At 39.4% G+C, this 23,028-nt stretch overlaps 1 protein-coding gene across 2 annotated transcripts in view; it reads right to left on the bottom strand.

The window, feature by feature from the left end:
- The window catches only part of UNC79 (unc-79 homolog, NALCN channel complex subunit), a 307,052-nt gene that overhangs the window by 9,655 nt on the left and 274,369 nt on the right, over positions 1 to 23,028 (bottom strand). For both annotated transcript variants that reach the window (XM_032620585.1, XM_032620578.1), the window contains exons 44-49: positions 18,101 to 18,178; positions 9,973 to 10,062; positions 7,683 to 7,858; positions 6,525 to 6,711; positions 4,752 to 4,949; positions 2,619 to 2,696 (exon numbers count right to left, since the gene is read on the bottom strand). In XM_032620585.1, the coding sequence (XP_032476476.1) occupies positions 2,619 to 2,696; positions 4,752 to 4,949; positions 6,525 to 6,711; positions 7,683 to 7,858; positions 9,973 to 10,062; positions 18,101 to 18,178 (807 nt within the window). The remainder of the gene's footprint in view (positions 1 to 2,618; positions 2,697 to 4,751; positions 4,950 to 6,524; positions 6,712 to 7,682; positions 7,859 to 9,972; positions 10,063 to 18,100; positions 18,179 to 23,028) is intronic.

Below are 23,028 nucleotides of genomic sequence, written 5' to 3'. Positions count from 1 at the left end.
TGAAATAGGTGTAGAAATTTAGAGGAGTAACACTACATGATTTCAAGGCATATTAGAAAGCTATAGTAACCTAGACAGTGTGGTACAAAGGTAGACAAACAGATCAATAGAAATGAATTGAGTATCCATTAATAGAACCATACCATGAATGGTCAATTGATTTTTGACAAAAGTGCAAAGGCAATTCAATGGATAGAATTTTTCACAAACAATCCTAGAATAATTGGATATCCACACACATAAAAAGTACCTCAATCCATACCACACACATCCACAAAAGTTAACTCAAAATGGATCATAGATATAAACTAACATCTAGAAGAAAACATATATAATATCTAGAAGAAAACACAAAGAAAACTCTTTGTGATCTTGGATGAGGCAAAGATTTTCTTAAATACAACATCAAAAGCATGATTCATAAAAGAAAAATTTGATAAATGGTATTTCATCAAAATTAAGACTTTCTGCTCTTCACAAGTCACTGTGAAGACAATGAGAAGACAAACACAAAAAAAAATCTTTGCAAATGACATATCTGATAAAGGACTTGTATCTGAAAATTCAATAATAGAAAAAAACCAACTTGATTTTTTAAAATGGGCAAATGGACTTCCCTGGTGGCACAGTGGTTGAGAGTCTGCCTGCCAATGCAGGGGACACGGGTTCGTGTCCCGGTCCGGGAAGATCCCACATGCCACAGAGTGACTAGGCCCGTGAGCCATGGCCACTGAGCCTGCGCGTCCGGAGCCTGTGCTCCGCAACGGGAGAGGCCACAACAGTGAGAGGCCCGCGTACCGCCAAAAAAAAAAAAAAAAAAAAAGGTTTTAAAAAAAAAAAAAAAAAATGGGCAAATAATTTTAATAGACATTTTACCATGCAGCTATATGGATAGCAAATAAGCACATGAAAAGATGTTGAGCATCATTTGTCAACAGGAAAATGCAATTCTGCAGTACACAGTTCTTAGAATGACTAAAACTAAAGATTAACTACACTAAGTATTGATGAAGATGTGTAGGCACTGGAACGCATACTGCTGGTGTGAATGTAACAGGGTACAATCACTTTGGAAAACAGTTTGCCAATTTCTTTAAAAGTTATACACATATCATACAGCCTAGCAATTCCACTCCTTGGTGTTTATCCAACACACCTGAAAGCCTATAGCTACACAAAGACTTGTGTATGTATATTCATAACAGCTTTATTTGTAATAGCCTCAAACTTTGGAAACAGCTCAGATGTCCATTAATTGATGAATGGATAAACAAAATGTGTTATATCCATATAATAGATACTACTCAGAAATAAAATAATCTACTGATACATGTAACGTGGATTAATGGTAATATAATTATTCTGAGTGAAGGAAGGCAGAGAAGAGCATAACTACTGTATGAATCTATTTATATGAAATTCTAGAAAATGCAAACTAAGCTATTATGACAGAAAGCAGATCAGCAGGTGCCTGGCGATGAGGAAGTGGGGCACAGGAAGTGGTGGAACAGAGACTAACCAATGTGTATGAGAAAACTTTAGCTGGGGAGGACAATATTCATTATCTTGACTGTGGTGATGGATGGCTTCACAGGTATAATATGTGTGATGTGAAGATATCAAATTGTACATTCTACATATGTAAAGTTTACTGTGTATAAATTATACTTCAATAAAGCTGTAAAAAACAAAATCAGGTATGATCACCCAAGTGTCAGTCATGTAGTTTCTCCCACAGTGTTGACTTTTGCTATTGACTGTCAAGCTAGATAAGCTATATCTATCCCTTTTTAACCAACCACCTTGCAGTTTTCTGGTAACAGTCAAGTTTTCCCTAAAAACATGCTGCTTTTCTTCAGCACTGTGTGAGTTAACTTTACAAATGTCCTTTATTGAAGGGAGTCAACCAAGGAGTGAACTAGGAAGTTATAAGGTTCTAAACTGATGCACTCTGTGGGTTGGGAGGGGGGAGGTGGGTGGTGATGGTGGCTGGGATAATGGAATATAGACATGGAAGGCAAAGAAGGAAGTGGTACAAGAAGAGGAAGGACAAAGAATCAGTGAAACAGAGAGGTGGAATGATAGGAAGGAAAGGAAAAAGAATGGAAATAAAAAGAGAAAGTGAGTGAGCAACCAGGTTCTCCTTTGTTCTTTTATCTTTTTATCACACTAGCATGTTTCTGATGTCCCTGGATAGAAAACAAATACCTGAATTACTTTCACACACTGTACAGTGGTTTAGAATAGTAATATTAGAAACAAAATTAATTTATCTTAGAGAAAAGTATCAGCTACCAAGTCAAACAATGACAGAGTATTTTCCTTGGTTGTCTGGATATCTTGCAAGGTGAGGCTCCACCAAACAATTTATATGACTCTAGGGTCATTTCCAGATCAATGTTTCTGGTACTATTTTAATTACTTATGTTGCATGCAATCATGGTGTGACATACTGAACCCAGCTAGGGTTGTTATATGAGCCCGATTCCTCCAGCCCCAACTTTGAATGTGAAAATTAAATCAGTTTTATTTTCCTCTTCAGAAGGTACGTTCAAAATAAATCCACATTTGTTTTTAGAAGCAAGAAATGGTCTATAGAAATCATAAGATTTTCCTACCTTGACAAAAATTGTTGAATTGCATTCTTGCAATGCCTCCATTAAACTAATCACATGGAGACACACCATTTCTACCATCTGAAACAACAAACAGGAAAATCAATTCCACTCAAGGTGATACGGAAACAGTCTGCAGCCGCATGCCCTGTGCCCAAGAGGACATTCTGCACAACAGCCGGAGGGGACCGGGGTACTTATTCCTCTCTAAAACTTCAACCAGAAACTGAATTTTATAGGCTGCAGAGGTTTCCTCATGCCATGCCTTCCTCATCTAACTTGGGGCTGCCAGTGAATTCAGGTATCAATCTCTCTAATCCGCACCACACTGCGATTCACACCAGAGGATAAACGGTTTCTGCTTCCTTCATTTCCAGCTGCAGAACTCTTGGGCTTGGGTCTTTTCTCCATCTTGATCGATCCTTTCTCCACAGTTTCTTCACTTGGAGCGGCTGTTTCATTTATTGCACCATCTGTGTTTGAGGCTTTATTCTCCGTGGAACAAGGCGGTCATATTTACGACAGTTTAAAAATACCATAGAAATGATATCCCTCATCAGAAATCCCTGTGGCTAGATTTTTAAACACTCCAGGGGGGATTTTACCAGACTGGCTTATGTAGTTTAACAAATTTCAGAATTAAAATTAATTCAAATTCATTTGTAACGCCATTTGTACAAGATTCACAGTAACAAATTCATTTCCAACATTTGAATATTAAGAGACCTTTGGAGGAGAGGTATTAATGGTATCAAAAACGAGTGGCAGTAGAAGGAAACTCTGAATCTCTAGTTTAAATTTAAGGTCCCCAGTTTCATCGTCTGTAAAAGAGCAGAATAGAATACTTGACCTCCAAGTGCTTCTTCAGTCCCAGACTCTATGATCTAATAAATGGAATTATCTATGCGGTGGTCAGAACTGTCGGTGTACCCTAAAGTTTTCACATAAATTTCCTTTAAGTTGAATTAAACACCTCTCTCCCTACAGAAACTGCCTTATAATATCTGCTTCTCTAAAGAAAAGAAAGTGCTTCCCTAAAGGAAAAATATAATTCCCCTTTCCAATTACAACAAAAAGAAAATGTTTCTTAGACTAATATTCAATCAGTCAAAACCATTGCAGAATGCATTGGTGGACAGTGAATTACTGGGTTTCTGGGCACATTGGAATCATCATTATGGCATTCTTCCAGGCCCCCTGCCCTTCACAGATAAGAATTCTACTGATGAAGCCCCCATAACCAAGACACTGGATGCTGCTTTCCCAGCTGAGAATCTTCCTCCAAAGTAGCAAACTGAACCAAAGGACTCCCTTGTAAATTCCTTCCATACACCCTCCAATCTTGACTCTATAGGACTCAGCTAAGCTTGTTCAATGAAGTGGGCTCATGCTATCCATACCTCAGCTATTTTCCAACAAGGTGAGCCATCCACATTAAAATGGAACTGGATTTGAAGATTGAGGAGCTTAGGTCCTCAGAGGGCAACTCAAAATGGTGAGACTCTTTTCAGCTTTGGGTCCTAAGTAGAATTAACACGTACAGTCAATATGCTCTTTTTTTTTTTGGTACGTGGGCCTCTCACTGTTGTGGCCTCTCCCGTTGCGGAGCACAGGCTCCGGACGCGCAGGCTCAGCGGCCATGGTTCACGGGCCCAGCCGCTCCGCGGCATGTGGGATCTTCCCGGACCGGGGCACGAACCCGTGTACCCTGCATCGGCAGGCGGACTCTCAACCACTGTGCCACCAGGGGAGCCCCAATCTGCTCTTAAACACCACAAAGAGATGACTTAACTGGCTATGGTTTTTCCAAATTGCCTTAGAATCCAAAAATAATATAAATCTCCCTCCTCACTCTCTGACTTTATAGCATGAGACAACTCTTAAAGGTAGAAGTTTCACATAAATTTCCTTTGGCACTAGGCAGAGAAAACAAAAATGGTTTTTACTGAATTTATTTGTTTGCATTGTTTTTCATCAAAATTATTATGCAGGTAGAACACCCAGGTTATAACATAAAAATTCACCAATCCATTTATGTACTGTTACAACTGAAGTCTTTAAAAAAACATGTAATGTGAGGACTGAGAGTGGTTTTTGAGATTCTGTCCAAGAGGGGAAACTCATTTGTGAACTCACCACTTTGTTATGGGCCATCAGCTGAAGGATGCTGGGTGTCACCCTACTCCAAAATTCTAGTGCTGTCAGTATCGCTGTGAAGCTGAATTCATTCTGACTTTGAACATTTGTAGCTACAGCACTTTGTTCACAATATACGGTCCAGAGCTGAGCAAAGATAAATGCATGGAAAAGAGAACACATGTGCAACACGGAGGTCTGAAAAGGAAGAAAACAGGGAACCGTTACATGCTAGTGGGCTGTGGTGCTCCAAGGAGCCCTCTCCGCACGGCTTCAGCTTTCCAAGGAGCACAGCCAAGGTCATGTAATTCAAGTGATCCAAGGCTGGAGGAGTCGTCTCCAAGTTACAAACTCATGACTCATCACCTCCAAACAATCTGCTCTTCACTCAGTTAGTGGGAGTGCGCTTAGAGACCAAGCATCTTTTCAGAGAGAAGGCACCTTAGTTTGCGGAATAAATCTACCCTCCCCCTTGCCCTTTAATGAAACTGACGTTCCTATCCCTACACTAGATTAGGAAGAACAATCATTCTACCATTTTAGGGTGCTTGCTGATCTGTAACATGGAGATAACGGTACCCTCCTCAAAGAGCTGTAGTTAAGAGTAAATGAGGTGATATACATGAACGCCCTGCCCAGCACTTAATAATTATACTATTAGTCGTGACAGCAGTAGCAGCAGAAGCAAAGATAGTATTCCTGACTAGTATAAGTACTGATAGTATTCCTAACTTGTATAAGTATTGATAGTATTCTTAACTAGTAGTAAGTACAGATAGTATTCCTAACTAGTAATGAGTACTGACTGAGTAAGCACCTACAATGTCGCAGGCACTGTGGTAAAGACTTTTTATAGATCACCTCCGTAATTCTCAAACCATTTCATCTATTTTACAGATGAAAACCTGGAGCTCAGAGAGGTTAAGTAACTTTTTCAATGTCACAGAATTACGAAGTACCATCATGAGGAATCAAACACAGACTGGGTTGAAATATTAGGAACTGACTGCCTAATTCCTTTTGCAAACATCATTCAGGTCATTTGGATGGGTGCCCTATTTGATTTCAGAATAAATCTATTGCAGGTCAGCTTGCCCTGGCCTAAATCCCAGCTGTTCCCAAACCCGCCGTGACCTCCTAGAATTTGCCTAAGCTCTGTGAGGGGACCTTGTCTCCTCATAACTGATTAGTACCAGTGTGTCTAGTTTGCTTGCATAGGTTCATGATTGATGCTTGCCCTGGACTGACTTTAATCCCTTAAGCACATCATCTGTCTCTACAGTTTATAAGTTCCTCTGTGTAAGGGATTCCAACATATACTTTAGTGAGCTCCCAACTGGCCTTATTTTCATTTTTTATCTTCATGTATCTCTAGAGATTTAAGTTGAAAGGCAGTGCATAAAAAATTAGAGTGTAAATTATCCTCCTCTTCATATTTGGTTCTAAAAACTGATCACAGAATTTTTATTGTATTTCTATCCTTGTATTGCTCTTCATTATTTTGAGACAGACATGCCTAGGAAGCTAACTCTTGCTTGCCTCCATAATTTATCTTCATAAAAGTAAACCGAAAAACAATTTAGGGGGAAGAAAAGATAGTCTGGGAATTTGAACAACTTTAAATAAGGCATTAGCACAAAGTTGCTTTCCTAGCATCCACAGGAGGGCAAGTGATAAGATGCATTTTCTTCTCAGAAGAAACATAATTGGCTGATAAGGGTTTCCATTAGCAATTTTGATGCATATGGTTTTAATCTTGCAGAAATCACTTACCTTTGATTGCTCTGGAAATCCAATCAGGATAACAATAAGATGATCTGCAATATGGGAACCTGCATCCAGAGGTATTGGCAGGCAGGGAAAGGAGGCATTTGGACACACTGCATTATGAGTGAGGGAACCCAGAAGCAGCCAGGACAGCAGCCGGATGTGAGAGACACACTCAATGAATTCTTTTGGTCTATTAGGGAGGAAGGAAGTGTTAGAGATGTTTTTGTGTTTTCGGTTTCGTTGGGTGCTTAACAAATGCTTATTGATGGAGGGGTTTAAAAGTGTGGTCTTGTAGGCAGTTACATGAAGTAAAACACCAAAGCAACAAAGTGAGAACAAAATGATAAATCTGGTTTTCTGGTTCTGCACTCTAACCCTGGATCTTAGCTTCTTGAGCAAAGAGCAGCCTTTGGCGACACAGGATTAAACATCATTCTTCCACAAACCTGGCTGCCATTCTGACGAGCTTCTCTTTCTAAACTCTTTCCTTTCTTCTCATTAGAAAGTTCTCGGATATCCCCACCAGAAGGGAAGGAATAGGAGAGGAGATAAAATACATAGCCACCCACATTCCTGTTCTCCAGTAATTTTCTCCCCCTGCCCCCCCCCCAAACCCCACTCCAAACCTTTCCTCTAGCCAGGAAGCTGCCCATGCAAGATGGCAGGTCAAGCGTGCTCCAAGGTCCCAAGTAAACTAGCCCACGGGCACCTCCCTCTTCTCAGCCCCCCTTATGGGCAGGGTCAGGGGCTCACACCTCCTTGAACTCTATTTCATCTCTGACGTAGATTCTGTTCAAGCTATAATCTAAGCTCCTTGAAGGCAGAAACTATGTAAGTGCACAAATAAATACCTATCAGTTTACTTAACTAGTGGGAATTCAGAGTTAAAGTGATAGTTCTAAGCTCCAAGTTCTCATCATCCATCAGGATGACTGAGGTCTTTGTAGGAGGGCAACTTTTATTGCCAGCATGTCATGAAGTACTCGTGTTCAAAAATGCTGCCAGGTCAGCAAATAAGTATGGAAATTGGTCTCAATTCCCATCTCCCTAACCAACCATATTCTATTCTCATAGATCTTCAATGCATTCAGTAGCCCTTACTGAGCCCCAGGAAACTCAGGGGTGTTTCCTGCCTCGTGGCCCAAATAATAAGGGTCTTACCCTTGTTGCATTGCAGAAGGGGGATGATAGAGCCAAGGCAGATAGCGAATCACAGCTTTGTTATCTCTGTGGTTGCCCCGTGAGATTTCCATGGCTGCAATCTGAGCCAGCCCAACTTTGAGATGGCCACCAAAGGTATCTTCATGCAGAGGCTGGGAACATGTCTTCATGTGGCTCTACAAAACCAAGTGGTATTTTGTGACTTTGGCAGAGTAAATGGGGATGTTCCAGGGCACTCTTCAAGAAGATCAGGTTGTCATTTCCACACCTTCTATCACCACTCCCAAGCATACAACCCATTTAAACTGCTTCAGGGGCTTCCCATTGTTCTTAAGATAAAGGGGAAAAAAATTCCTTAGCATGGCCTAGACAACCTGGAATGATCTAGATACTTCAGATTTCTGCATCTTACCCCTTCATCCTTGTGGTCCAGCTACACTGGCTCTCCATGTTCCCCTCCATCACTGGCCTTTGCTTATGTTGTTCTCTCTCCCTGAAATACTGTTTCTGCCTCTCTTCGCCTAATTAACCCTATTCATTGTTCAGATTTTAGCTCAAGTGTCACTCCCTCCAGGAAGCCTTCCTTGATCTACTTTAGGAGCCTTCCTAACCTCCCTGGTAGGTCATATCACCCTATTAGAAGCTCTCATGCTGCTGTCTACCTCTTTTTCATAGCAATTGTGAAAGTCACAATTTCACTTTCGTTTGTACGAAATTTTCATTAAAATTGGCCATCGCTGAGCCAGACTATAACTGAGGGCAGCCACTGTGTCTGTTTTTGCGGATCATCACATCCTTAAATGCCTAGAACAGTGTCAGGCATGTTACTGGTGCTCAATACATACCAGTTGAATTAATTCAGAAAAATGTCGTTGCTCAGTGTGGCTTAGTGGAAAGAGCAGTGAACTGGGAGTTGAGACCTAGGTTCTAGACCCAGTTCTGTCCTAACAGTCACATGGCCTTAGCTAAGCCACTTGCCACTTGACCTTTCTGATCTGTTTCCTAATATGTAAAATCAGAGGGTTGGATTATGTCTACAGTCCCTAACCTTTTGGTCATCATGGATCCTTCTTATTATTTTTCTCTGTATTTTGGAAGTGGCTATAAAACTATTTAGGTAATATTGTTTCCTCTTCAGACAGCAAAGTGGTTTCAGCGTGGGCAACCAGATTCAGCACGTGTGTGAGCAAACACTAGGGGAGCTTACTCAGAAATGACTGGATTTGGATATTGTGAGAAATCATCGACTTAAATTTTGATTCTACTCTCTGCAGAGCATTTGCAAGTCTATCCCTATCCCAAGAAACACCTGGATCATCTGAGCAGAGTCTGGAAACTGAGTTGGGTGCTGAAGGGACCGTAGCTTTAGCTGATGAACTTCTGGGACGACTAGATCCTATTTATCAAAAAGCCACATTTAGTGCTGGACTGCAATCTGGCTGCTCATCGGGCCATGTCTGGCTCCTCTTCTGCTCTTTGTCTGGGGCCTTCCTCAAATCTCTCGGACTATCAACCTTTTAGCTCCCTAGTCTTCTTGCGGCAGGGAAGTTGACTTGCATCAGCAGTTCATTCCACCCTGCAAAGCAATCAATATCCTCAACAACCTCACTGGGATTTTATCCATATGCAAATGAAATGTTGTTCTGTCTTTAATTATTTTCTGGAAGGAGATAGCTTTAATGCAGATAAAAACCAAAAACAACTTACGTTTGCATAAGGTGTACACATTTCATACAAACTAAAGTTTACAAAAGTGTCTTCACATGCATTATTTCATACCAAACCTTGGAACGGGCAGCAAAGGTAGGTTGATTTAGGTGGGTTTATTAGACTTCCTTTGCTAATGAGGAAACTGAGGCTCAGGGTAGTTAAATGGGTGGCACAGTGAAAAGAGGATGGATTGGGGGTCACTACAGTCTTAGGTCACCCCTGATTCCACCACTCAGCAGTAGCGTGATCTTGAGCAAATGACTGCACAACCTTAGGCCTCAGTGTCTACATTGGTAAAATGGGAATATTTTACAACAGGAGTATTCTGAGAATTGAATAAATGGCAAAAGTAAAGGTATGCACAGAACTGGAGCCGCCATGGAAATATCCTTTCCTCTCTTCACTCCCTCTTCACAGAGGTGGAACTCGGTTCTTCAGAATCCCAGGACATGGGCTCATTCAACAGTGCCACCACGGCCTCTCCGGGTCATGATAAATTTCCATCCAGTCTGCTTAATTCCCTAAAAATGTCTCTCCAGTCTCGCTAACCTGAGGGATGAGGGGACGCAGGCCCTCTTACCTTCAGTTTGGTCAGCGTGTGCATGTCTGCCATGAAGTCCAGCACGTCGTTGATGTACTGCCGCACACACTCCATGGCCGCCGTCCCGCACTGAAACACACAGAAGGACACGGCGGGGCGCGCGCTCTGAGTCACGGCCTGCACTTTTGCCCTGACGGAAGTGATTGTCTCGCTCTGGTTTCACGCTGTTTACTAATGAGTTCTTTCATTTTCTGGATTTCTGACTCGCTTCGTTGCTCTCAGCCATAGCCTGTGATCGTCTGCCCCAACTTTGGACAAAAATTAATAAAAAGGTTTGTGGTGGAGAGCAAAGAAATGGGATGGCCTAGGGAAGACAGGGTTTACAGGCTTTTTTCCCCCACTGGGTCATTGAACTGATTTTGTTTGCTTGTTTTTAAACGGGTTGGTATATAAAGATTTAGCTTACGTAAAAGTCATCAGTATCGGTCTTCATGACATGAATCACCTCAAAACAACAGTAACACTTTATCACTCCAGGGAGTCTTAGACACACAAAAAATATGTACCACCAAATTCTACCACCGTAATCTTAGATGTCTTTCTCTATCAAAAAAAAAAAAAAAGGACATAAACAAATAGCATGTTTGTTGAAAGAGTCAAAAATTCTTATATTCAAGCACTTACAACTTCTTATACATAGTAGGTACACTATTAAATAGATACATTTATCATTGTTGAATTCTTGCTAGGGATAATTAAAGAAACAAAATGGTCATCTTCCCCACGTACTAGCAGCGTGTTTGAGAAGTTTTAAAGGAAAAAAAACCATACTTGTGTTTCAGGTTATTAAATGGAATAAACCTGCTCTCTCAGGGCAATGCAGTGAATTTAGGATTATAAACAAAGAAAAGGAAAATGGACAGACAGGCTGCTACATCAAAGCTGTATGAGAGAACTCATACATAAGACTGGATACAGTGTGGATCAAAAGCAGGCCCTCTTTGAAGCCATCTGAATACTATGCTAAGGCCTTTCTTAGCTTTCTTTAGGAAAATCTGGAACATTATATACTTAACTAGCTCACCCAGTGGCTCTCATTTTCCCATATTCATGTAAATCTGCACAGCACTGAACGATATCACCTTTTTTCTCTTCTAGAATGTTACGCCTGTCGGTTCCTCTGACAGGATAACAAACAGTAAAATAAGGTCATTGGCAGTTCTGTCAAGAGTGTTTTCCAAGCATTTCATATGTTTTAAGGTTTTCTTCTTTTAATTTAAATCAAGTGAAGGAATTATAAAAGGTTATTGTGCTCCTGCTTTGGGAATATTAGTCCCTTAGTGCAAGAAAGGATTTCCCCCCCGCAGTTTATTCCATTTTCTCTGACCTTTCACATGTCATGCAAATAAGAGCATATACTCTGCTCCTGAATTTCTTGAAAGGGATTTGTTTCTTTCATAGGCAATATTTTATACCATTTCAACTAGGCAAATGTCACAGAAAATAATTACTTGGAGCATTATTCAATATTTGTCTTTTACTCTTGAATTTCAAAAAATGAGAGGAAACAATTTACTATTACCAGTTACTTTTGCTCTAGAGACAGTAACTAGATCTAATAAAAGGCTTAAAATACACTTTCTAGTCAGGATGACTTCAGTGAGCCATCTACACTTATAAAACAAAGCATATAATTTCCAATTGCCCCCCTTTTTTCTTTTACTTTGCAAAATATAAGTATAACCTTAGTGTGTTATTTTAAAAAACCAAAAAACATAAAGAGTCTAGCTCAACTTGTTTCAAAAGACTTATGTTTATTTCAGTGGGAAAACTGATGATAAAGGAGTTGAAAACATACTCTAATCTCAAAAACATGAATTGAAGTGAACCACATCCAATTCTTTCTCAAAACTTGTATCTGATTTTAAAGTTACATTTCTTACATTATAAAGATAACACGTGTTCGATGTAGAAACCTTGGAAAATACAAATTAATAAAAGAAAAAGAAAAATCACCATAATCCTAATTCCTGCTCTCCACCTCTGAGACAGCCACTGTTAATATTTCCAAATATTTTTAATGCATATAACATACACACATATATAATTTTTTATAAGATTGAGATAATTTTTTTTTTTAAACATCTTTATTGGGGTACAATTGCTTTACAATGGTGTGTTAGTTTCTGCTCTATAGCAAAGTGAATCAGCTATACATATACATATGTTCCCATATATCTTCCCTCTTGCATCTCCCTCCCTCCCACTCTCCCCATCCCACCCTTCCAGGCTGTCACAAAGCACCGAGCTAATATCCCTGTGCCTTGCGGCTGCTTCCCCCCAGCTATCTACCTTACTACGTTTGTTAGTGTGTATATGTCCATGACTCTCTCTCGCCCTGTCAAAACTCACCCTTCCCCCTCCCCATATACTCAAGTCCGTTCTCCAGTAGGTCTGTGTCTTTATTCCTGTCTTACCCCTAGGTTCTTCATGACATTTTTTTCCCTTAAATTCCATATATATGTGTTAGCATACGGTATTTGTCTTTTTCTTTCTGACTTACTTCACTCTGTAGGACAGACTCTAGGTCTATCCATCTCATTACAAATAGCTCAATTTCATTTCTTTTTAAGGCTGAGTAATATTCCATTGTGTATATGTGCCACATCTTCTTTATCCAGTCATCCGATGATGGGCGCTTAGGTTGTTTCCATCTCCGGGCTATTGTAAATAGAGCTGCAATGAACATTTTGGTACATGACTCTTTTTGAATTTTGGTTTTCTCAGGGTATATGCCCAGTAGTGGGATTGCTGGGTCATATGGTAATTCTATTTGTAGTTTTTTAAGGAACCTCCATACTGTTCTCCATAGTGGCTGAACCAATTCACATTCCCACCAGCAGTGCAAGAGTGTCCCCTTTTCTCCACACCCTCTCCAGCATTTATTGTTTCTAGATTTTTTGATGATGGCCATTCTGACTGGTGTGAGATGATATCTCATTGTAGTTTTGATTTGCATTTCTCTAATGATTAATGATGTTGAGCATTCTTTCATGTGTTTGTTGGCATTCTGTATATCTTCTTTGGAGAAATGTCTATTTAGGTCTTCTGCCCATTTTTGGATGGGGTTGTTTGTTTTTTTGTTATTGAGCTGCATGAGCTGCTTGTAAATTTTGGAGATTAATCCTTTGTCAGTTGCTTCATTTGCAGATGTTTTCTCCCATTCTGAGGGTTGTCTTTTGGTCTTGGTTATGGTTTCCTTTGCTGTGCAAAAGCTTTGAAGTTTCATTAGGTCCCATTTGTTTATTTTTGTTTTTATTTCCATTACTCTAGGAGGTGGGTCAGAAAGGATCTTGCTGTGATTTATGTCATAGAGTGTTCTTCCTATGTTTTCTTCTAAGAGTTTGATAGTTTCTGGCCTTACATTTAGGTCTTTAATCCATTTTGAGCTTATTTTTGTGTATGGTGTTAGGGAGTGATCTAATCTCATACTTTTACATGTACCTGTCCAGTTTTCCCAGCACCATTTATTGAAGAGGCTGTCCTTTCTCCACTGTACATTCCTGCCTCCTTTATCAAAGATAAGGTGTCCATATGTGCGTGGGTTTATCTCTGGGCTTTCTATCCTGTTCCACTGATCTATCTTTCTGTTTTTGTGCCAGTACCATACTGTCTTGATTACTGTTGCTTTGTAACATAGTCTGAAGTCAGGGAGCCTGATTCCTCCAGCTCCTTTTTTCATTCTCAAGATTGCTTTGGCTATTCGGGGTCTTTTGTGTTTCCACACAAATTGCGAAATTTTTTGTTCTAGTTCTGTGAAAAATGCCAGTGGTAGTTTGATAGGGATTGCATTGAATCTGTAGATTGCTTTGGGTAGTAGAGTCATTTTCACAATGTTGATTCTTCCCATCCAAGAACATGGTATATCTCTCCATCTATTTGTATCATCTTTAATTTCTTTCATCAGTGTCTTATAATTTTCTGCATACAGGTCTTTCGTCTCCTTAGGTAGGTTTATTCCTAGATATTTTATTCTTTTTGTTGCAATGGTAAATGGGAGTGTTTTCTTGATTTCACTTTCAGATTTTTCATCATTAGTATATAGGAATGCCAGAGATTTCTGTGCATTAATTTTGTATCCTGCTACTTTACCAAATTCATTGATTAGCTCTAGTAGTTTTCTGGTAGCATCTTTAGGATTCTCTATGTATAGTATCATGTCATCTGCAAACAGTGACAGCTTTACTTCTTCTTTTCCGATTTGGATTCCTTTTATTTCCTTTTCTTCTCTGATTGCTGTGGCTAAAACTTCCAAAACTATGTTGAATAAGAGTGGTGAGAGTGGGCAACCTTGTCTTGTTCCTGATCTTAGTGGAAATGCTTTCAGTTTTTCACCATTGAGGATGATGTTTGCTGTGGGCTTGTCATATATGGCCTTTATTATGTTGAGGAAAGTTCCCTCTATGCCTACTTTCTGGAGGGTTTTTATCATAAATGGGTGTTGAATTTTGTCGAAAGCTTTCTCTGCATCTATTGAGATGATCATATGGTTTTTCTCCTTCAATTTGTTAATATGAGATAATTTTTTCTAACCTGCTTTTTAATTAGATTCATCATAAGCATTTTCCAATTAATTAAATATTCTTTGAAAATTTGATTTGGTCCACATAATAGTCTATCTTATAGATGTACTTTATTTTATTTAAATAATACCCTAATGTTGCACATTAATTTTGTTTCCATATTTTTGCTATTTTAAATGCTACTTTAATAAATATACTTGTAGATAATTCTTTATGTGCTTGTAGATAATTCTATATTTAATTACTTTCTCAAACATATTCCTAGAAGTAGATTGTCAACTCTTTTTCAGCAAAACTGACTATCACCAGTAGCTTATAAGAATTTTTGTTTCGGGCTTCCCTGGTGGCGCAGTGGTTGATAGTCCACCTGCTGATGCAGGGGACGCGGGTTCGTGCCCCGGTCCGGGAGGATCCCACATGCTGCGGAGCTGCTGGGCCCACGAGCCATGGCCGCTGAGCCTGCGCGTCCGGAGCCTGTTGCTCCGCAACGGGAGTGGCCATAACAGTGAGAGGCCCGCGTACCGCAAAAAAAAAAAAAAAAACAAGAATGCTTGTTTCACTTCATCATCAGTAAGTTTCTTTGTTAAGAAAAACCTGCTGATTTGCTAACTGATTTTAGATTTTTATATTTTAATTTATATTAAATTAATTTATATTAATTTACAGTTCACTGATTGCTAGTGAGGGTAAAAGGCTTATTTTGAATGGCTTATTGGTCATTGGAAAGGGTTCTATGTGTAGAGCTATAACTGTTGCTATTTTGTTGTTTTGGAATATTTGTCTTTTGTTGATTTCAATAAACCTTTACATATTAGGGATATTATTTTTTAGCTATCGCATAGGTAGCAAATATTGAGTTTTAGAGAATTAAATAAGGAAACCAGTGAGTGCTGGGCAGAGACTGGCTAGCTACTCACAGAACCATTTTTCTTCCTCCCTAGGATGCACTAGACCACATTTCCCATCCTCCTTTGCAGTCGGGTGTGGCGGAGTGACTGAGTTCTAGCCAATGGAACGTGAGTAAGAGAAATGTGCACCACTTTTAGACCTGGCCCATGAAAACGTTCCATGTACCATATTCCCTTCTCTTTCCCCAACCACCAGCTGATTGCAGAGGACTGCACATGACAGAAGAAAACTGATCCCCAAGTGCTCATCTGGAAGTCCTCCTCCCTTTGTTAATCTGGACACCTGTTCAAACTTCACTTGAGCAAACAATAAACTTTTTTGGAGCTAAGTTGCTAAGAACTGGAATTTTATCTCATAGCATCTTGTATTACCCCAACTATTGTCAAGAACCTTTTAAAAAAACCCAGAATCTATTAATCTACTCCTAGAAATCTATTATAAAGAAATAGTCTAAAATATGAACAAAGATTTAAGCACAAAGATGTTTATCACACATTAGTTACAATTGCAGAATACTGAAAATAATGAAAATATCCAACAATAAGTAGTGTTTGTTAATAGTATTTTTTTTACTTTTAGTTGTATTTTATTTTTTTATTGAAATATGTTTGACATATAATGATGTAAATTTAAGGTGTATAACATGTTAATTTGATGCATTTATATATTGTAATATAACTGCCATCGTAACGATAATTAGTACCTATATCACATTATGTAATTATCCTTTCTTTGTGGTAGGAATAATTAAGTTTTAGTCTCTTAGCAAGTTTGATTATTATAATACAATTTTATTGTCTATATTCACTGACCTGTGCATTATATCTCTAGGACTTTTTTACTGCTCATTGTAAGTCTGTACCCTTAAACATCACCTGTCCTGTCCCCCTACCTCCATTAATATTACTTTTAATAGTTAATGTTTACTCAGCACTTACTATATATTTAACACCATGCTAATGTGCTTTACATGCATTATCTCATTCAATCCTCAACCTAGACCTTAGGCCCTATTATATCCCATTGTACAGATAATACAAATCAAAGCATCATGGGTTAAATAACCTTCCCGATCACACAGCTAGTAAATGTCAGGCCTGAATCAAAACCCATATTGTTAACCACTATTATATGGGCAGTCACATGAGGTAACGTCACTTTGGGGAAAATGCTTATGACATTTGAGGCCAAAGCTGCATCTATATTACGGTTTGACTATATTTAAAAATATACATAGAAAAAGAAAATACATTAGTATGTTAGCAGTAAAATTATCTCTGGGTTGAATGACTGTTATTCTTCCTCTCTCATAATATTTCTCCACATCAAAAAACAAAATTAAGTAATGTTTAGTGTGCTGTGGATAAAACTGGTATGCTTATAAATGTAAATGAATAAAACCTTCTTGGAAAGCGACATGGGAATACGTATTGTGAAGATGTCCCTGCCCACTGACTAAGGAATTTATCCCAAGGATATCATTCAAAATAAACATGAAGAGGATCTTTGTGTATATGCTATATACTATGCTATGCTATACAAGCAAAGAAACTAGAAAACATATAGATTTCCAACAATATGGGAATAAGCAAATTAGGATACTGAATAGATTAAAACATGTAAAAAATTTCTAAAACAATAGGGTTCTTATTTTAGGGCAGAAGGATTATAAGTGATCTTTTTTCCTTATTAAAATTTTTCTCAGACTTCCCTGGTGGTGCAGTGGTTGAGAATCCACCAGCCAATGCAGGGGACACGGGTTTGAGCCCTGATCCGGGAGGATCCCACATGCCGCGGAGCAACTAAGCCCGTGCACCACAACTACTGAGCCCACGTGCCACAACTACTGAGCCTGCGCTCTGGAGCCCGCGAGCCACAACTACTGAACCTACGTGCCACAACTACTGAAGCCCGCGCGCCTAGGGCCCGTTCTCCACGACAAGAGAAGCCACCGCAATGAGAAGCCCGTGCACCGCAACGAAGAGTACCCCCGCTCGCCGCAACTAGAGAAAGCCCACGTGCAGCAATGAAGACCCAACACAGCCAAAAATAAATACATAAATACGTAAACAAATAAACTAAAAAAAATTTTTTCTCTACTGAAAATTTAAATAAATTTTTCCCATTAATAATTTATATCTCTAAGTTTTCTCAGTTTGTTGCAATAACCTTGCTATCAATAAGTTATTGTGGTTTCTCACATTCAATCCTATCTATAAGAATCTCGACATATTTCACCAAATAGTTCACTAGTTGATGATAACAGAAGTTTTTTTTCAATTTTCAGAGGAAATCTTATAAAGGAAAACAAGGTAGTAAATGCTTATTTCTTTCTGGCAGTAGTTAAATCAAATTGGTGAACAGAAGCCAGTGTAAGAAAACTGATTCTGGAAAAATTGAACTTTAATCAAATCTATGCTGTATGCCTGGTAATTTCTTCCCTCTCCTTAATTGGCTGCTTCAATTTCATTCATGTTTCCTGGAATTAAAAGTTTCCAGGGGCAGAGATTGATTTAAATTTTCACCAGTGCTCTTTCAAACAAGATACTAATGATTTCAATTTTACAGTGTTTGTTCTATCAAAAGCGAACCAGGACACAGGCCAAAAGTACCTCTTGGCTAAATGGGGAAATGAGTAATAGAAAATGTGGATAGTTAACTCGGTCAGGACTTACTCCAGGTACAGAGGCGATCATCTGCTTGCTCAGGATCGTTGACTCAGCTAGTTTGGTTCCAGCATCTGCACAAATAAACTAATAAGAAATTGAAAGGATAATTATTTTTAAGAGCATTTGGACAGTAATAAGGAATTTGTAATTTCATTAACTTGGCTTAAGTTCATTAGCGTTTACTTTGGTGACAAGCTGCCCTAGATATATGGGACTTGCTAGTCATGAGAGTTCATTCCTACCAGAAATTCAGAATCGTAGTACTGGGATTAACACACAGATTCTCACTTTAACCAGACAGTAGTTCAGTGGCACTGAAGTGCCACATTCAATCAAGGAAGAAAGGAAAGGTGTCAGCGTTGTCAGATTTATTCTGAAGTCATGCTATTTACTCTTCAGCACTTTTTGACAGTTCCTGAATTTTCATAGATTTTCCGGACTTCTGTCATTATACCATACATTTAGACTGAAAACAGAAAAACAGTCAACTTCAGAGTGAGGACTGTACCTGTTTCTTCCCCTCCGAGGCCCCTCAGTATCTGGTCTTTCTCCTCCCACTTCATTCACGCCTATCCTCTGTGCTGATAATGACCCCCCCCCCCCCGCCCCGCCTCCCTCTCTGTATCCCCACAGGACTTTCCACACATTTCCATTGTAACAGTCATCACATCAGGTTGCAATGATCTACAAGTCTATTTCTCAACTGGCTACAAGATCTTCGAGACCACAGATTTGATGCAGCTCACGCCTGGCACTAGCTCCATGCCTGACATCTCGGAGGGGCTCGGCAAGAGATTGTGAAATGAGACGATTGATCAGATATGACTCGAGATCATGGTGAGGATGGATTTGTCAGCTTACAACCTGATTTGCTTCATTACAGATTTTTACAGGTGTTTCCCACTTAATGCAATGCCCAACTGTTTATTAATGGTTTTAGGGGGAAAGTCAAACATGAAGTCTGTAGAGTTTGCTATGAGCAGCTAGCTCCTGGTTAGTTTCTCTTTCCTGGCCTCTGGCCCCAGTGACTTGAGGATCCAAAGCTGCTGCCATCCAGAGCTCAGAGGTTCTGAAAGAAGCTTTGACCCTGACAGCTCTTCCTTCTGATTCATTTCACTCTCATACTGCAAGAGCATGGTAAATTTAGGTAGGTCAGCCAGGCAGGCATGGTCCCCGTCAAACTGAGGAGAAGCAGTACGGATCGGGGTAGCAGAAAAAGTCTCAAGGAGGACGAGGAACAAAACCCAGCATGTTGTCAGGTTAGCCAGAGATCGGAATCTAGGCGTTATTAACAGGCAGCGTTGGCCAATAAGGTGAAGCTCTAACGTCAAAAGACTTTCTGAGGGTCAGGGGCCTGTAGACTTCTCATCTGGGGCCATGAGCTGGTTTTCAAGTGTGGGAGAGGCGGTCCTCCCTGAAAGGTATTTCGGGACAGGTAACTGAGCTGGAGCTGAGACGACAGCAAGCAGAGCTGTCCCTGAAAGCCGCATGGCAGGAGTGGACACAAATCTCCAGGCTCACATTCTATCCTTTCCATTTGCCTCGCAGACAGTTAGAGAAAGCTGAAGAATCTATTTGGCTATTAACTCTGAAGACCAGCTAGTAACATCTAGGGAACACCTAAAATTTTCTATTATTTTATTCAAGAATGCTTTATGTCTGCTCTCCTAACTTGGACTTATTTCTAATAAGAAAAAGTAAATAAATGAGGATAAATAATAATAATGAAGCCTACAACCTTGGCAAACCTCTAAGTAAAAAAGGAAAATATTTGAGGGACTTCTCTGGTGGTCCAGTGGTTACGACTCCACTGAAGGGGGCACGGGTTTGATCCTTGGTGGGGGAACTAGGATCCCGCAAGCCGCGCAGGGCGGCCAAAAAAAAAAAAAACTAATAAAATATTTGATAGAGGTACATAGTGAAAAGAAGGAACACTCCCAACCTCCTGGCAGATACTGCATGTTTTCCCAAAAAACGTATTTTCAAAAGTTATCAGAGTCTGCCATCTAAGACAAACGACTTATAATAAGTTCCAAAAGCCCCGTCAGGACTCCAACGTTTTAATTAATTTCTTTACAGCAGAACCAAGAGACTGCACAGCTAAGAGAGGCAAAAAGAAAAGAGAGAGATGCATCTAACTGTGGGTGAAGTGGGTAGGAGTCCTCTGCAGTATCCTCTGTAAGGATGGTGCAAACCCTGACCCCTAAAGTATGCTTGCAAGCCTGGCTGTGCACTTAAGGGCAAGAGAAAATGTGTGAAGAAGCAAAATTTCAAGTGTCTGTATCTCCCTCAGCAGAAGCCTTTCTCCCTCACCAAACTCAGGTTAGAGCTTCACCTTATGGCGTAGCATAACGTAAGCAGGTTGTCAGCCATGTAGTGTTAAGATTTGAGGCCAAATTCAAACGTCCGATCTGCGAGAGCTAATAGATAACTTCAGAAGTCAGAATTAATTTTTTTAAAAATCACTCTAAAAGTTATGGAGGAGTCTCAGAGAGTCTGATGTACTAAAAGGCATAAAAGTACATAAACCTCTAAAATCATCTACTACTTTTTATCAATGTCTTTTCCTCCTGTGTAATTTTACGTAATATGTATGACTAAAACCTTAACAAACCTTTCTGTCTTCATTTTATATAGCTGCCAACTGAAAAACTCCATTATTATTTTATAGAGTTGTTCAAAATATAAAGATATAACAAAATCAGAGGGAAAAAGAATGATGGCTACAGAAGGAAGAATTCAGTACTTTTAGATAGAAATATGCCACTGAAATAGGCACTCCCGCATGAATACAAAAGAAACGCAATACCCATTATGTGTCATTACTAAAATCATTATCAAAATGATAATAAAATAGGATCACCACCTATCATCCCAGAGAGTGATCAGATTATTACTAACGCAACAAATATTAATTACCCCACATCAATAGTATCTGGGAATTAAAAACAACAGCCGTAACTCTGCCATTTCTTTGTCCTCCAGCCCACAACTAAACTATCTTTAAAAGAAAACCTTTCACCCACATGATTTCTCACAGCTTGAATATGCAGGTGTATCCCACACAGTGGGAGTGTTACATGCAAATTAGCAGAATGTCTACTCTTGACACATAATAGGAGCTGAGGAAATTCTTTTGGATTTGAGCCTATATAGATTTTATGGTAGCTTTCAATGAGTTATCACTCCATTATGAAAACTCTAATCCATCCTGAGAACAATAGCTTATTACACATAAAATATCTACAGCATGACAGCAGAAGAGAAAATGTTATAAGTGAAAGCAAAAATGTCAACAGATCTAAATTAAAACAAGATAGGGCAACTGTCCAAAGTATAAAAGGGGAACTACACCCTGATGGTCAACAATAGTAGATTCTGAAGAATACATATATTTTTTCTATTTGGAAAATTCTTTCCTGTCTCCATGCCTCTTTTTCCTTTTTTAAAAAATCCATTTGAACATTTAAGGCCACCTGATTGTATATGTAAGTTAAAACAAATAACAGGAGTGATGGCTGAACAACCATAATACAGCAGACTGGGAGATACTCCACAGTGCCAGGCCTCCAGGAAGAAGTTCTAGAAATTGAAAACCAGATTGGTACCTGTCACTGCCTTGAAATGTTTAGAACCTGAATGACCCTGCATCCCTTGGGCAAGTGTTCCATTGTCCTTTAAAGGAACACTCTTACTGCCAGAGTATTTGGTAAACAACAAAAGTATGGTTTACCCATGAAAAGAATTATGAACAGCCTCATATCTGTGAACTCATCTATCTACTAAGTTATTAATTAGAGAAGTACAATAGTAGAGGGAATATCCTAGTGGTTCCCTGTGGGGTGAAAGAACCAATGGTAAATCCAAGGTCTGAGCAACTGACTCTCTTCTCGCCAATGGGGCTACTGTCACTCATGATGGATCACCAGGGGACTTTTGGTTTTTTTACTTCTAAGCTTTAAGAAATTTATCTTTTTAAAAATTTTATAGTGGAGTGTAGTGGATTAACAATGTTGTGTTAGTTTCAGGTGTACAGCAAAGTGATTCAGTTATACATATACATGTAGCTATTCTTTTTCAAATGCTTTTCCCATTTAGGTTGTTACATAATATTGAGCAGAGTTCCCTGTGCTATACAGTAGGTCCTTGTTGGTTATCCATTTTAAATACAGCAGTGTGTACATGTCAGTCCCAAACTCCCAATCTATCCCTCCCTCTCACCCTTCCCACCAGGGGACTTTTTCCTTCCAGTTGTTACTTTCTTTTCTTTTTCCAAGTTGCGTTTTCAGTTAAACAGAGCCGCCTCCAGTGTCCTGAGATGACGGTCATGATATCCAAGAAGGAAGTCGCTATCTGCCCCAGACACATTGTCTGTTCATATTGTGAATCTGGTCTCCCAGGTACCAGGAACTGACACTGCCCACCAGTGAAGGGGAAAGCTTCTCTCTGACTCCATGCTAGATTCTCTGGTTTAAGAGAAACTACCAGAGAACAGGCTACCACTTCTGCTACCCGCTTGAACATTTGTCAAGGGCAAGAGAAAAAGGAACGGGGAAACCCTGCAGAAAGATGCACCGCTTTCTGTGGTGAGACAAAAGATGCTTCTCCCTCATCCCATGAGTGGCCCCGTGGCAGACTTTTCTCCACAACTTAGCCAGGAAGCACAGCGGGGAAAAGGGAACTACTTTTGTTTTTTTTAAGGTACGTCTCACTTTTATTTCTCTCAGTAATTTTTTCATTACTGGTTTATTCCGAGTTTATAGAACAAGGATATGTTACTTCAAAATGGCATGGTGTTTAATATTTTTTGTTGGAGAAGGTCGAAATATTATTCACTAGGTTGTTCCTCGTGGGCATGATCTCCAAGTGTCCCCCCCAGATATCTCTTTGATCTAAATAATTTTACAATCTGATTTTTAAATTTAACTTAATGA

This window comes from Phocoena sinus, chromosome 2 (assembly GCF_008692025.1).
Source record: "Phocoena sinus isolate mPhoSin1 chromosome 2, mPhoSin1.pri, whole genome shotgun sequence".
NCBI lineage: Eukaryota > Metazoa > Chordata > Mammalia > Artiodactyla > Phocoenidae > Phocoena > Phocoena sinus.
The sequence above is the reverse complement of the archived record's forward strand: the minus strand, read 5'-3'. Positions and strand labels throughout refer to the sequence as shown.